The sequence below is a fragment of the Carcharodon carcharias genome, chromosome 17, assembly GCF_017639515.1.
Source record: "Carcharodon carcharias isolate sCarCar2 chromosome 17, sCarCar2.pri, whole genome shotgun sequence".
NCBI lineage: Eukaryota > Metazoa > Chordata > Chondrichthyes > Lamniformes > Lamnidae > Carcharodon > Carcharodon carcharias.
In genome coordinates this window covers 93,979,545-93,995,725 of record NC_054483.1, presented here as the reverse complement: position 1 = coordinate 93,995,725, position 16,181 = coordinate 93,979,545, and the positions used below count along the sequence as shown (strand labels likewise).

The window sequence follows — 16,181 nt, the reverse complement described above, 5'->3', positions numbered from 1 at the left end:
TACCTCTTTTCTGATTCACTTATGCTTTTATTCATCCATTGAGTCTCATAGTATATAGTTTGTTCTTTCCTTTTTAGTAGAGTATATTTCTCCTGCACTTTGTTGAACGCCCTTTTAAATGTCCCCCATTGTCATCCTATATCATTATTTACCAAAATTGTTGCCCAGTTTATTTTCCCAAGTTCTATTCTCAGCCCTTCAAAATCAGCTTTTTTCCAACCTATTTATCTGGTTTTCGTGAATGTCTATTTTGCCTCTGGAAGGATTTTGAAACATTTGTGTTAATGGCTTACAATTATTGCTCTGGTTGTTATAAAGTGTTGCCACTAATGACAATTCCTATTGATGAATAAGAGCAAAGGTGTGATCAAGGCATTGAAATTGATTCTGAAACCAAAATGGGAAGTCTGCCCGAAACTGAAGCCAGCAATTATTTTTCTTACCGGTTTTGGGAGTGGCCTGTTTGTTGGTTTCCTGCAAAATACAAGACAACAGAACTTAAAACCAATTCTCAGACTTTCTCCTGTGTTGAACCTTTTTATTCAGTTTGTTAGTTTCTGATGTAAAATTTCCCCAAAAGTAATATGCCTACACAACAGATGACCTTTTGCCATGCTTCCAGTAGAGGGGCACTCTTGAGAATTCCATCAGAGAAAATTATGGAAACATAATCTGTGATTGACCGCCCATTAAAATGGGAGAACAAAATATCACAAGTTTCGTGCCTGCAATGCACCATGGGTGTGGTACCATGCTAAGACTATAGTATCAGCACTTGGGACTGTATTTCAAATGGAGTTCACTCATTCGTTCAGTAGGTTGGGATGTCCTGACAATGCAACAAGGCGCCCTGAGGGTGCAACTCCACTCCTGGCAAATAGGTATGCAAGTGCAATTTGTGTTTTCAGCATGCAGTGGAAAGCCCTCTGGATTTCTGTGGTCATGCTGTGTGGAAACCTGGGGAATTACTGCAAATTGTGCTTGTAAGACATCTCGATGAAAGAAGGGCTGCTGGGCTGTTTTTAGTTGGGCTGTTTGGGTAGAATAGCCTAATCAGTCATTCTCTCATTTAGGAAGCCCCAAGCTCTGAATGATTGCACTATCATAAAAATCTTCTTAAAACTCGGGGTGGAATATAGTGATGGGAGATCAGAAAGGAAGAAAAGCTACAAATAAGTGTAAGGAACTATTTTGTTTTTGCAACTTTTCCTGATAATTTTGTAACACTTATCTTTCTATGCTTATTTTTTGCTCTTTCATTCATTATAACAGGGGTTAAATGTCTCCTTGTATTATGTATCCTTGTAATTACTATCTTACAAGTTCACGAACATGTACAACATTACCACGTAGACACTATTCATGGAAGTAATCTATTTTCCAAGAGCAGTGATGGTTTGTAATGCTTCCTATCTGAAACATTTTGATTAAGAAATAATTTGCAGTTGTAATAACAAAGGTAGAAAGTTAATAGCCCATACTGGTTTATCACAGTTCCTATATCTGAATTATTCCATGCACAGACACTCTACAGTGCAGTACATTACCATTTACAGTGATCAGGATATTTATCATGGCTCAATTCTCCATGTGTTAATCAAGCTATAATAACTTTATGCTATTTATTAGAATGCAGATGTACTTAGCACTATAATAGTTTGCCATTTCATCCATGTCGTTGTTAGATCTTTGCTAGAGCAAACCTAAACAATCCAGCTGCTTTCCACTCAGCAATTGAAATAGACGAAGATGTTAAAGTACACTTCCTTTTTTAATAGTTGAATGGTCTCTGCTTAAAACTTAAAACTATAATGACGCTTTGTATAAAAAAAAATGCCCAATCTCTCTCATCACTTTCTTAATTGACAAAGTTAATAATAGTTTGACTGATGCAGGAAGAAAACATACTTTCCTAGCATCTATCAAAGCGCTACACATTAAACTCAGTGAAAATAGTCCTCTTATTGCAGGTCTCTCCTCTTAACCATTGTCCCTAATCCCTTGCATCATTCTAAAGAGTCTCTGCTGCATTGCTCAATTGCTTTACTCTCATACAGTCTCCCAATGGATAGGATGTTATGGGTGTCTTCTTGTCAGATGGTTAGATCACATGGTTCACTGCTGTAGTGGATACAGATGCAGACTTTGAGAGCTCAGGTTTGATGCAGGCTGATGGGCATACAGGGAATCCCAGTTGCATTGGGTAGCTTGCCAGCAAGCTTGCACTCAATGACACTAAGCATGGAGGAGTTCAGCTCCAAACTGTCAGGGCTTTGTACAGAGCACGGAGGGCACTCTGTCCAACATGCAGCAAATCATCAGCTCCATGAATGCCACACCTGGTGTCCACCATGAGAGGGAGGTCTCTGCTAACAGCTTCCCTAGAAGCAATCCTTAGATGGCTGCCAACTTGGCTCTAGTACCAAATATTGACAATGGTTTCCAGGGTATCACATTCACTTCAGCAGTCTGTTCTCTTGCAGAGGGTAGTAGTGCTGCTGTGTAGATACAGGATTGTGGGACTGGCTTCATGGAGAGGCATCCATTGTCCTCCCTCAGGATGATAGAATGTCTGCTCTCCTGACATCATCCCCAGCACTGTCCTTCTCTTGACTGCCTCTGGCCCATGCTGATGTGCTGCAGTCTACAGCCAGCCCTCGGTCTGTGTTTATCTTTGGTAGATGTATTGAAATTTGCCACTGTTCTAATTTAATCCATTTAAAAGCCATGAAGATATGGAGCTAAAATGACCTGTTTATTTGGGATTCAAATTGGCAATCAAAAGTTGATAACTTACAGATCCCTTTGTGGTGGTATTGGAATTTCTTGAAAGGCAACGGGTGCGGAATCCTGTAAACCACTAGTTGAATTACCTATGTAGTAGAAGAAAAAAAAGGTCAACTTCTTAACAGAAGCATTTCCTATTATTAAAGAGAAAATGATTAGGTTAATACTGATAGTTGAAGGATGCTAGATGCTGTATGTAGATTTGTATGCTGTTAACTTTTTTTTGAGAAAGGGGAGATGACTAAAGTACCTATCCTTTCATTTCCTCCATGGGCAGCCTATCCCAAAACTCTCGGTGCTTCCTTTGGAACAGTCACTGACAGTATTAGCAGTAACAACAACTGTACAGCACCTAGGCTCTTCACAGGGGTTATAACATAAATATGACATGGAGCCACATAAGGAGCTATTGGGTCAGATGCTCAAAAGTTTAGTCAAAGATGTGGGTTTTAAGAAGTGTCTTAAAGGAGGAAAGCAAGGTTGGGAGGCAGAGCGGTGTAGGAATAGTATTCCAGAGCTTAGGTCTAGGGAACTGAAGACATAGCCACCAATTGTGTAGTGATTAAAATTGAGGATGAGAATTGGAGAACTGAGTTGAGCCAAACAGATGTCCATTTGCAATGCATCATTTAGGCTCTATTGATATCCTGAGCCAATGGTGGCTGCTGCAGACTCTACAAATACAACCTGCTATGACAATCTGTGTTGATTGTGCTACTGATATTAATTCCTTACATAATACCACGAGTTGTTATACCTTGAATATCACTTGACCTTGGACAGTTGGATTTATGATTTCTTTCAGCTCACATGTAAGAACACAGGCATTAACATCTGGCAGATATATTCTGCTTAATGTAACTCCAGGACTGCATTCTCCTCTTTTATAAAATTAGATTATATTTTTGGAATCTTAACAGTATTCTTTAAAGCACAAGGCACTACTTCCTATAGCTGGAATGCTCCTTCAGCCTTGATATTTGACTGAGGAAGACACTTGTACACATGAAACAATGTCAGCAGCATTCATGGTAAATCACTTCAAGTAACACACCCTGGTGATACAGTGCATATGACGCTCCCTATCCAGATGCTGTTACATGCACAAGTGTGGTTGGTCCTATAAGTTATGATGTGCAAGTTGACCTTATCATAGCGCAAGAATTGCTGCCGGTTGTTTTATGTTGATGAATCACCTGCAAGGAACGCTCCTGAGATTGAGCATTTCCCTGAAATGCAGGTCCCTAGTGGGCCTCTGAACTGTCCACTCTCTAAAGCAAGTGACAATGGCTTTAGCACCAGATACCCCTGGTATTCAGACACCAACTGCTGATTGCAGACCAGGAAGACTCCACCTCAGTTGACGGACCATGTAATTTTGTACTATCTGCCTGTGATTGTGTTTTCTTTCAGCTAAATACTAGAGTTCCACCATGTTTTCTGAACTCCTAAATAGCGTATCTTTTTCTGTGAGGGGAAATGATGTGGACATGCATTTAATCCAGGTGTGTGGCATCTGCACAGTCATCATGAGATTAACATGTGACTTCCCTTTGTGTTATCTCTCCTGTATGTACAAAGGTTAGGCTGCAGACTTGTGGATTAGCTTTTGCAATTCCTCCAAGTTAAACTGTTTGTTATATTTTAACTTGTTTGTTATATCTAAAATGTTGTGTCTCTTTCTAAAGGCGTTTGGCTATGTCTACTCACGATTGTATCTACTGACACAACCTCCCCCCACTAATGATAAATAGTGGCTATTTTTGCATGTTACTTCAAACTGTAAATTGGACAATCTGAGAAACTCCTTGTTTCTCTATAGTTTCACCAGGTCCTGTAAATTATGAGAATCTAATCTGCTTTTCAAACTCATATCTTGTCACTTTTTCCACAGGATGTGGCCAGGCTGCATTTATTGCCCATCCCTAGTTGCCCTTGTTCAGCAGCATTTAAGAGTCAACCACATTGCTGTGGGTCTGAAGTCACATGTAGGCCAGACCAGGTAAGGACAGCAGATTTCCTGCCCTGAACCAGGTAGATTTTTACAACAATCAACAATGGTTTCATGGCCACCATCTGCTGTGGCAGGATTCGAATCCAGAGCATTGACCCTGGGTCTCTGGATTATTAATCCAGTGACAATACCACTGCACCATCACCTCCCCCATGGAGGAAGAGCTGTACAAACCCTAGAAAACAAATGCAATGGAAATTCCATCTCAGACTACTTAAATATGAGGTAATTAGGCCATAACTGAACTAAACTATTACAAGGAATAAAATGACTACTAACTTGGTTCAGGGTCACATACTTCATATTCATCATTGTCATCCTCCTGTAATGAAATTAAATAATTACATTTATTTTTTTCCAGACATTTTAATGCAAATAAAATGGAAAAAAAAGATATACATGGAAGATTGCTCTTTTACATGATTAGTACTTATGGTAGCACATGCATGTTACTACCAGTACATTGTGCATCTGAGGCTGAATTTTCTATTGTATATATTGTGGGCTCAGTAACGAGCAATATCTTCATTGTACAGTGCACATTTTTTTTGATGCTAAAGTTCCTTTTTTCTGTAGAAGCATTCTGGAAAAATATCAATGTACAATACTTCCTATATTGTATTTTTAAAAAACCTCAAAAAAGCTTCATACGTTGCCTTTGTGGACCATTGGGCCATGATAGTGAAAGTTAAAGGTGACATACAGCCCTATCATTACACCACTGAAAATTCAATTGAATTGTTACAGTTTGGAATATAAAATCTTTAGCAACAACTTTAATCTTCTAAAAGGCTCCAACCAACGTTGTTCATGAGTTCAGCTGCCATTCTATCTCTACAATGTGGTATTTTGCAAGTTCCAGTGCAGGTCCCATTTTTTAATGCAGATTTTTTAACACTGATGTCGTGAAATATGTTGGAGCCATGGCTTAATATTGTTGCATAAAGCAAAATGGGATCACAGGAGTTCAAGCATTAACAAGAATATTACATATAGTGCAGGATAATGCAACAAATAGAGGGTTGCACAATTGCTACATTCTCATATTCACTTCTGCCTACTCAAGAGAATGGGCCAGGATCCTCATTCGCTTGATAGTTATGTTTAATTTGTGGACATTTGTCATGTGGGAATCATAAAGTGCTTTGTCATTTAATCAATGCTTATTCAGAAGTGATGACATGAGGAGTTACACTGACAAATGACAACTCGTCCTGTGAGTGACCATTCATTATATCATGTAATGCAGCAGGAAAGAAAAGGACTCAACAGAGGGACAGAAAGGAATATTGGAAGTAAATGACCAGAGGAGGTATATAGAGAGCTTCTGTTGTATTAAGTAAAACACATGCTGTAATTCAAACCTTCAGCATAAAACATTTTAAAATATTTGATAACTGTTTCCAGTTTGTGCGAAAACTGAAGAAAAATTAGAACATTCTTGATGTGTGACCATCTATTTCCTTACTCAACAGCTACAGTTAATGAAAATGCTGCAGATAATCTTAGCAATTAAGAAATACAACTCCGATCGATGTTCAAAATCAGGAATGATCTCGAATGTGCCATGAGAATACGTGACTGTGAAGTGCAACTTTCAAAGAATTGTATCCAATATTTTAAATAAGGAAATCAATGTTCATCACCAATGTTGGCATAATTACACACAAACATTCATAGCCGAGCTCCCATGGGACTTGTGAGCCAATCTATTAAGTTTTTCAACAAAGTTTACACGATTGCTTCATCTTTTATTTTGACATGGATCTACGTTCTCATGGGTTGTCCTGCACGTATACTAAAGCTGCTTCAGTGTGGGGAACAAAGAAAAAAAAATGGCTTTATTAAAGATCAACACTTACTGGTTGAGAAATGGAGGGTTTTCTGTTCATTGGTGATTCATTTCTGGAAAAAATACACATGTTGAGGAATATATAAACCTGCATTCAAGGTATAAGAGGGCAATAAAATGGGATTGATGTTCACTGTGTTCCAACTAGATATAAATGGCAGATAATGATCCATCTACAATTAAATGTTGAAAGGGACAACATTGTCTTTTTTAAATAATAAGATGTGGGTGTCTATTTTGCCTCCATTTTTGCTGATGGATTTTGTGCTTTTCGGGATTGATATTGATACTGGGCTTGGAACACTTTACCATACTTGGCATCAAGTGTCACCAACATATGCTTTCACAAAATATAGGATAAAAACTCCTTTTACAAAACTCAGATATTTGCCACAAGCCCAACATCGAAACAACTCATCGTATTATATGGACATGTCCTTGTCATTAATTCTTGTGAATCCAGAAATTACTTTTGTTGCGATCAAGGCATGAATACATTTATATGAAATCCTTCTGTCCACTGCTTTAAAATGGATTAATGTTTACTTTCAAATAGTAGACAAAAAGGAAAAAAAAACAAGAAGCTGATATTAGTATGAAAATTTCAAGGCAGTGGTCTCTTCTGAATAAGACTGTTATTTAGCCATTGAGGACAGATTGGTAGTTTGTTTTATTTTTGATCAATGCCTGCAGAATCTGGGGTGAAAAATATCTATCTCATCAACTATTTTTAGGCTGAATTCAGTGCCCAGCAGTCATGAGTAGTTTTGGTTGTATTTTACTTATTTGGACAAATTGATAATTATTCTTTGTTGTGATCATTTTCTTATCAAAGAAACAAGTTGGCTTCTCTTCTTTTAACCCATTCATTTAACAATTGACGAGCACTTCCATAATGTTAACATCTCTATTGAGAGGAGTGCATAAGCTCAGTTAATGGCCTAGATCACAGAATCTTCACAGTGAGTGCAGAAGGAGGTCATTTGGCCCACTGAGTCTGCACTGGTTCTCTGAAACAACATTCTAACTAGTCCCACTACCTTGTCTTATCCCCGTAACCTTGCACATTCTTTCTTTTCAGATAGCCATCCTGAGCAAAATTCTAGCTTATGGAATAAAAGGGAGAGTAGGCACTTGGATAAGAAATTGGCTGAGTGACAGGAAACAGAGTAGTGGTTAATGAGTGTTCTTCAGATTGGAGGAAGGTTTGTAGTGGAGTTCCCCAGAGGTCAGTGTTGGAACCCTTGCTCTTCCTGACATATATTTATGACCTAGACTGGTGTTCAGGGCATGATTTCAAAGCTTGCAGATAAAATGAAAATTAGAAACATTGTCAACTGTGATGAGGATGGTCTTGAACTTCAAAAGGACATAGATATGTTGGATTACGCAGACAAGTGGCAGATGAAGTTCAACGCAGAGAAATGTGAGGTGATTCATTTTGGCAGGGAGAATATGGAGAGACAGTAAAACTAAAGGAAGTGCAGGAGCAGAGGAAGCTTGGTGTATTTGTACATAGGTCATTGAAGAAGGCAGGGCATGTTGAGAGAGCAGTTAATAAAGCATATAGTATCTTAGGCTTTATTAATAGAGGCATTGAGTACCAGAGTAAGGAGGTCATGTTGAACTAGTAAGGCCTCATCTGGAGTACTGTGTCCAGTCCTGGGTGCCATACCTGATGAAGAACATGAAGACATCAGAGAGAGTACAGGGGAGATTCACAAGAATAATCCCAGAGATGAAGAACGGTAATTATGAGGATAAATTGGAGAAGTTGGGACAGTTTTCCTTAGAGAAAAGAAGGCTGAGAGATGACTTGATAGAGGTATTCAAGATCCGGAGGGGTATGGACAGGGTAAATAGTGAGAAACTGTTCCTATTCAAGGGAGATCAAGAACTAGAGGGCATAAATTCAAAATAATTGGCAAAAGGAGTAAAAGTGATATGTTTACTCCAAAACCGCGACCCATTCCGCACCCACTGCTCTCACCAACATTACACACATGATTGTGCTGCCGGCCTTCACACCATAATGTAGAAGACTGTCATAAATAGTTTGGATTTGAAGTGATTAAGATTGAAATGCACTGCCTGATAGGGTGGTGGAAACTAATTTAATTATAGTTTTCAAAAGGAAATTGGATAAATACTTGAAGGGAAAAAAATTGCAGAGATACGGGGAAAGAACGAGGAAGTGAAACTATCTGGATTGCTCTTAGAAAGAGCTGGCACAGATTCAATGGGTGGAATGGTCTCCTTCTATGCTGATTCTATGAGAGGTAGCCTTTAGACAAACTTTGATAAAATTGGTCCATATTTTCATTGAATGGCTGAGTAAACTGTCATCTCCTTTAATTTTATATTTTCCACAATAAAGGATTAGAATCATTCATGACGCAAGAGGCGATTCAGCTCATCGAGGTCATGCTGGCTCTCCCTGCCAATCCAGTCAGTTTCTTGATATAAATGAATGACTTAGACTTGGGTGTTGTATTTCAAAATAGGCAGATGACACAAAACTTGGAAGTATTGTGAACTGTGAGGAGGACAGTGATAGACTTCAAGGGTTGAGTTTCACGTTGGGGTCCATGGAGGGGCTTCGGATGGGCTCAGAAGCCTGAATAGGAGGCACACCCCTGTATCTGGCCACCATCTGCCATGTTTCCCCTGGTGGGCTCCTGGTGCTGGCCTCCCCTACTGCACGCAAAGACTGAGTAGTAGTGCGAAGAGGTCCTTAAGTAACCACTAACTGGCCACTTAAGGGCCTTAATTTGCCACGTAAGGGCCTCAAGTGGCCCAAGTGTAAGTTGGCTGCACGACACTTCCTCTGCCCTAATAACATTGTAGCAGGAATGGGTAAGCATCAGGAATGGTGCCATTGAGTTACTAAAGTAAACATTGGTCCCTTAAAAGCAGAGACAGGAGAAATTTTCACGGGGAATGAGGAAATGGCAGAAGCACTGAACAAATGTTCTGTGTCTGTCTTCAGAGTAGAAGATAGAAATTTCATACCAGAAATAGAGGGTAGCCTGGGGGCTAAAAAAAGACGAAATTATGGAAATTAATAACAGCGGAGAAAAAGTATTGGAGAAACTTAAGGGACTAAAATCCAACAAATCCCCAGGACCTGATGGCCTACACCCGCGGGTGCTAAAAGAGATAGCTGCAGAGATAGTAGATGTGTTGGCTATGATTTTCCAAAGTTCATTAGATTCGGGAACAGTCCCATTAGATTGGAAGGTGGTAAATGTCACACCGCTTTTCAAGAAAGGAGGGAGAGAGAAAACAGTGAACTGCAGATCAGTTATCCTAACATCAGTTGTTGGGAAAATGCTGGAATCTATTATTAAGGAAGTCTTACCAATGCACTTAGAAATGCACAGTATGATTAGAACAAGTCAACATGGTTTTACTAAAGAGAAATCTTGTTTGACAAATTTATTAGAGTTTTTTGAGAATGTAACTAGTCGGGTAGATAAAGGGAACCAGTGGAACCAAAAGGCATTCGATAAGGTGCCACACAAAAGATTAATAGGCAAGATAAGGGCTCATTGAGTTGGGGGTAATATTTTAGCGTGGACAGAGGATTGGTTAATGGATAGAAAGCAGAGAGTGGGCATAAACGGGGCTTTTACAAGTTGGCAGGCAGTGAACAGTGGAGTGCTGCAAGGCTCAGTGTTGGAGCCTCAGTTATTTAAAATCTGTATTAATGACTAAGATCTTCTGCTCTCTGGGTTGTCAACGACTGGACATACATATTGCCAAGATGCACATCAAGATCCTGCAGAAGTCCTGAAACACTAACTCCCTGGAAGTTGCCTGGGAAATTTGAAATTCCGATGGGCAATTCCCCTGTTCCCCGGGACCCTCTGAAAAAGAGTCTGACGCTGAGTTAGAGTTGGAGACTTTGGACAGCTGCAACTTACTTACCTAGATAGTTACCCAAAAGTGTTAGACATATCCTAGTCAAACTGCTGGGGAGCTATAGAAGTTACCCTCTTAACTCCCCCCAACCCACCGACCTGACCTAACTTGCCTTCACAACATGATTCCCCACCCCCTAATCCCCCTCAAGACCTGAACCAACAATTCCCCATCACCCAATTTCCTCCCTGATCCTCTGAGTCAACCTGACTAACCCCAACACCCCAGTCGCTCGCTGAAGTCTCTCTCTTTCTCTCCGCCCCCCCCCCCCCACACACCTTAAACCAGCTTATATTTCAACTCTTTCTTGGACTCGAACTCAAGTTCTGTCGAAGGGTCATGAGGACTCGAAACGTCAACTCTTTTCTTCTCTGCCGATGCTGCCAGACCTGCTGAGTTTTTCCAGGTAATTCTGTTTTTGTTCCCAACTTCTCCAATCTATCTTCATAACTGAAGTTTCTCATCCTTGGAACCATTTTTGTAAACCTTTTCTACACTCTCTCCAATGCGTTCACATCCTTCCTGAAGTGTGGTGCCCAGAACTGTACACAATATTCCTCCTTGCTCTTGTACTCTATGCCCTTATTAATAAAACCCAGGATACTATATACTTTATTAACTGCTCTTTCCACCTGTCCTGCCACCTTTAATGACTTATGCACATATACACCCAGGTCCCTCTGCTCCTGCACACCCTTTAGTTTTGTACCCCTTATTTTATATTATCTCTCCGTGTTCTTCCTACCAAAATGAATCACCTCACACTTTTCTGCATTGAATTTCATCTGCCATCTATCTGTCCACTTCACCAACTTGTCCTTTTGAAGTTCTACACTGTCCTCCTCAGTTTACAATGCTTCCAAGTTTTGAATCATCCGCAAACTTTGAAATTTTGCCCTGTACACCAAGATCTAGATCATTCATATATATGATCTAGATTCATTTTAGCTTAAACAACTGTTCTGCTGCATATTTGCTCAATCTATGTGTGATTGCTGGTTCCTTGTTTCCACATTAGGCATTTAGATAGATAGATAGATAATTACTACATACCTGGGTATTTCTGGTGTGCTCGTCGCTTTTGGGGCAGAGTGAGGAAATAATAATGGACTTCCTGTTCCAGTGAATCCAGGTTTGGGAAGCTGTGGTTTGGCCCTTAAGGTGAGAATAAAGAATTTGTCTAATTAGAATCTCTAAATAAACACGAACCCTAGAGAATCTCCTAAAACTGTTAAGGGTTTAAATACCAGGCAATTGAAACCCAAAGAGAAGTATTTGTAAGGCAAATTTCCTGAGCTCAGCACCAGTTAGGAAAGGGGACCATGGCTCTCGGCAACTTGTTCCAGGATTTCTGGCATTTTCCCAGTAGGCACAGGTTAAATGTTCTCCTAGACAGGAGGAGAGAAGGGATATTTCCACCAGTCCTGCCTCATTTTCCTATAGTTTCAATAGTAGGGTGCCCCTTTTGAGAAGCGTGCAGAAGAAACTTAGCTAAGGCCTTATCCTCTAGCCCCTGTCTGATCAAAGAACTGGAGAGAAGCATGCAGCAGTAGCATGAAGTCCCTTTGTTCTTGAGTATGTTGGGCCAGAGATCGCTAACACATTCAAAGACCCAACCATAGTCACCAGTGCCTCTGCTGCAGGCCTCTCCTAACTCATTTCCCTGGTACAAGATTCTGGCTGGATATGAGTGCATTACAATGTGCTTATCAAGTGTTCCAGAGGAAATCAATTCAGCATCAATGTCTGTCATCCTCTTTCGGGCAAGATATCCTACATCCTGACCAGCTTGAATCAGTGACCTACTCACGCGAGTCTCAATCGACTGGATTAATTAATAGACAAATTTCAAAGCCAGGTACAAAAGGAAATATTTCTCTTTCAGATTAAAGAAAGTTTGAAACTGAAGACAATTAAGTTAGTCAAAAGCCACAATAAAACTTTGGATCTAAGGTCCCTTAGCTATTAGAAATGGTTCTCACAGGCTGCAGAAGACAGTCTAATTGTTAATGGGAAAAATATTTGAAGTGTCCATCTGGGGGCGCTCTTGTACAATGCAGAAGAAAGTTAGAGTTGCCTTCCACGATGTGGTGCAGGGACTGATGTAATCGTTATTTCTGCTAAGAGGCAATTTACTCACGTGGTATATAACTGGATGAAAAAGAAAAGTGGCTACATTCACAATCTTAAATAAATACTGATTGCTATGCAGTTCATTTGATTCTAAAAGGGCAGAAGAGGTTTACTCAATATTCTTTAAAAAGTTAATTATCTAGTGAAAATGAGTAACATTTCTCCCAATTAAATTTATTTTAAGTGGATTAGTCTGTAAGAAGCTGATATTGTTTTAATCTTTGGCCCTCGGGCTTTAGTGATTGTATCTTTACAATGGTGCTGGCTACTTCCTCTCTAAACATTGGGGACAGTAACTCTTCCAAGTCATTTTGCAGATAATGATATTTGTGCTGTTTATAAACAAATATTCAAAAAGATTGAACAGAAACAGGTATCAAAAAGTTTTGAATTCCTGAGGCCTTTCCAGCACTCCCAGAGTAAGTCCGCTGGCTCCAAGCTTCTCCTCCACCTGCCCCCAAACATTATCCCACACAAGTGAGGATGTGGCCTGGAGTCTGCTTGATTCCAACCTTGATTCCCCTGGGCACCTGGTATACTGGGAGAATTCAGGACCAAGTAATGTAGCCTGACATAGATGTGGTAACCACCTAGGGGGTCGATGCCTGGGCTCTTGCTTGGAACCCCACAGAAAAGCAGTGATGTTTGTGGATGAATTGGTTTCCTTGCAGATGGGACAGATGTGGCCAATAAAAGAGATGTTCTTGTGATGGAGGCACCGACCATGATCCACATTCTGGAGGTCACCTGAAATTTATCCATTGTGGCATCAAAGCAGCAGAAGCCCCTGATGGACTGATCTTAATGCTTATGATGGGATGAATGGGATGCAGATATTCAGAGCCAGTGTCTTATTTTAAATGTGACTGATGACAAAACAGCCAGATTAGAGAACACCTTCAATGGGTTGTCCATTAAATAGATCAAACTCCACGCTCTCAGCCAATAAATATGGAATTTCTTGCACAGTAATCAAGTGTGACCCACCTGGGCACCGGTGGTAAAGCTTCCTAAAAAAAACCAAAAAGTATTTCAAATCAAATGATATTATGAATGTGATTAAAGCAAGATTTTATTGGTATGCAAGCTTAATTTACATCATGCAAAGTCAGAATTATGGTTAAATGCGAATTGGTATGTGCGTATCTTGCAATAAAATGTTTAAGGGGCCAATTTTTGTGTTTGATATTTCCCTCATTATTAATACAACAGTGAAGTCAAGCTGGAAGGAGTCCCACTGGATCATGAGCTAATCTTGGTCTTGTTCCATTTTCCAGGCGGGGTTCCTTTGAAGTAGGAGAAGCTTTGTTCTTGTGTGGAAAAGGTGGGAGGGAGAGAACAGCACCACTTCAGATACTGCAAGACACCTGGGGCTGGGTTCTCAAAGGGCCACAGGATTGGGACCTGACGTGGGCAGCAATACAACATCACGAAAGCTGTTGGCTGTCGCTGGATCCCAATGTCTCTGGGACAGTTTTAAATTTTCAAAGGGCAGTGGGTGGATAGAACAGGAAACCCGCTTACTGCCAATTAATGGTTGTTATGCTTGTTAAGGAGCTTGTTAAAGGGGCCTATCTGTTTGGCACTGCAATTTTCAGTGTATTTCGAGTGAGCGCAAACAGTCTTGTGCTTATTTGTGCACAGTGGAGCCCAAGTTTCTTTGTAGTTGATATTTATTCAAAAGTGTGGGGCCAACTAGTGGCAGCATGAGCAATCTCCTAGCCTTGTTGCCCATTGCTGCTTTCAGCCATGTTCAACCTCCTCACCCTCTAGGGTGCTGCCTGCTCTAATTGATGAGGCAGCAGCAGCTCCCACCTCCTGGAAATGCTTGATACCACTAATTGGACGTCAAGCTTGCTTCCTAGCCAATTAGGCCACTTGCATTTAAAAATAGCATGGTCAGGATCCGGAATTCACCCGGGTATTAGGTTCATGACCCTGCTTTGAAAATCCAGCCCTGTGCATCCATCATGCACACAGAGGCAGGGGGGTGGGGAGGGGGTGCAGGGAACCTAGGATGGTCCTTTCAGTACTTAGCTATTAAAATGTCCATGGATGTCTAAGGTGAGTGATTGATTAAAGGCTTTTTCCAAGACCTTGGTAGTAATTTTGTTTCTGAATGATTTTTGTGCCAGCTTTTAGGCTTTCCTAAGTTATTTATTTTTCACCTCTAGTTTCTTTTACGGGCTCCAGTGGGTTTGCCAATGGCTGATGTATTCAGAGGAGGATGGCTACCTGGGGAGGATGCAGGCACCCAGCTTTTGAAGAAAAAAACAACTTCACTGTGCTGGCAGCTGGTTATCCTTCCAAAAGGAACAGATTCCTTATGGCATCACTATGAGATGCTGAATGCCTGACCAACTGCTTTGCTGGAATTGTGCAGAAGCACTCCAATCACAGCACATTACGCTGTACGTAGCACCCTCAGGTTGGGCAAAGGGCAACATTGTCTGGCACATGCCACCAATTATTTCCGTAAGCCCTGACACACCTACCTGAGAACGGCCAACGGGTCCTCCGTTCTCAGACCTTGGGTAGCTGAATGTTGGATGAATGGCTCTATTATCAGCTGGCAGCAGTGACCTTGCAGCATCTGCCTGGAACAGGAGTGATGTAGCATTGGCCTGAAAATTGGCAGCACCTCCATCCAGACCTGCCTTTGTGCTGACTTATGGGGATGGTACCGTGCGGCAGCACACAGAAGAGGGAAACCTCCCAGCAAGCAACGCATACAGCACCTTCTCCATTTCAGGAGCAAAGACAGGCTAGGGTAATCCCCTGCTCCTTCAGCCTCAGCAGTGACTGCTGGTGGGTTTAGGCTTTTTAAGATTCTCAACACTTGCTTTCACAGGATTTGAATTCATGGGTTTAGATTTATATATTTATCAATAAATTTATAAATTATAAATATAGATATGTGGGGCTAGCTCACAGATCAGCCATGATCTCATTGAATGAGGACACAGGTTCAAAGAAGCTGGTTTACTCCTCTTCCTATAAGTTTGCACCTTGATGATTCACTTTTGCTGAGACTGGGGGATTAACATGCCATTTGCACTTGACTCTTCAGGTGGAATTAGTACCAGTTCAAGACTATTTAGAAAGACATACCAAAGATGTCAAATAAAAATTGTCGTTCCAGGAACTCACATTTTCTACAGTTTAAAGCGACACTTTCACAATAAGGTTAATTTGAAATATTTAGATCTGATGAATCCAAAACTTACCTCTGTATCTGGAACTTCATACACATCTATGCATGGGAGATAGAAAGTAGTATACACACAGATTAGGAGAAAATAAATTGACATGCTTCCATGCAAAATTAAATACATCTCAGTTTTGTTTATTTATTGGTACATTGGTTTTGCATTTATAAAGTGAATTACTCAATTTAATTTCTGATTCATCTCAACTAGCCGTTGAGGACTTCATTTCTTTTAGAACTAAACATCTGCTGAAGACAAAATT

General features: G+C 40.5%; 1 protein-coding gene across 6 annotated transcripts in view; it reads right to left on the bottom strand.

Annotated features, from left to right (window-relative positions):
• blnk (B cell linker) overlaps window positions 1–16,181 on the bottom strand; it is a 241,080-nt gene that overhangs the window by 23,957 nt on the left and 200,942 nt on the right. For all 6 annotated transcript variants that reach the window (XM_041210356.1, XM_041210354.1, XM_041210355.1 and 3 more), the window contains 7 exons: window positions 15,938–15,963; window positions 13,698–13,720; window positions 11,631–11,732; window positions 6,664–6,706; window positions 5,081–5,123; window positions 2,798–2,873; window positions 444–474 (listed from right to left, as the gene is read on the bottom strand). In XM_041210356.1, the coding sequence (XP_041066290.1) occupies window positions 444–474; window positions 2,798–2,873; window positions 5,081–5,123; window positions 6,664–6,706; window positions 11,631–11,732; window positions 13,698–13,720; window positions 15,938–15,963 (344 nt within the window). The remainder of the gene's footprint in view (window positions 1–443; window positions 475–2,797; window positions 2,874–5,080; window positions 5,124–6,663; window positions 6,707–11,630; window positions 11,733–13,697; window positions 13,721–15,937; window positions 15,964–16,181) is intronic.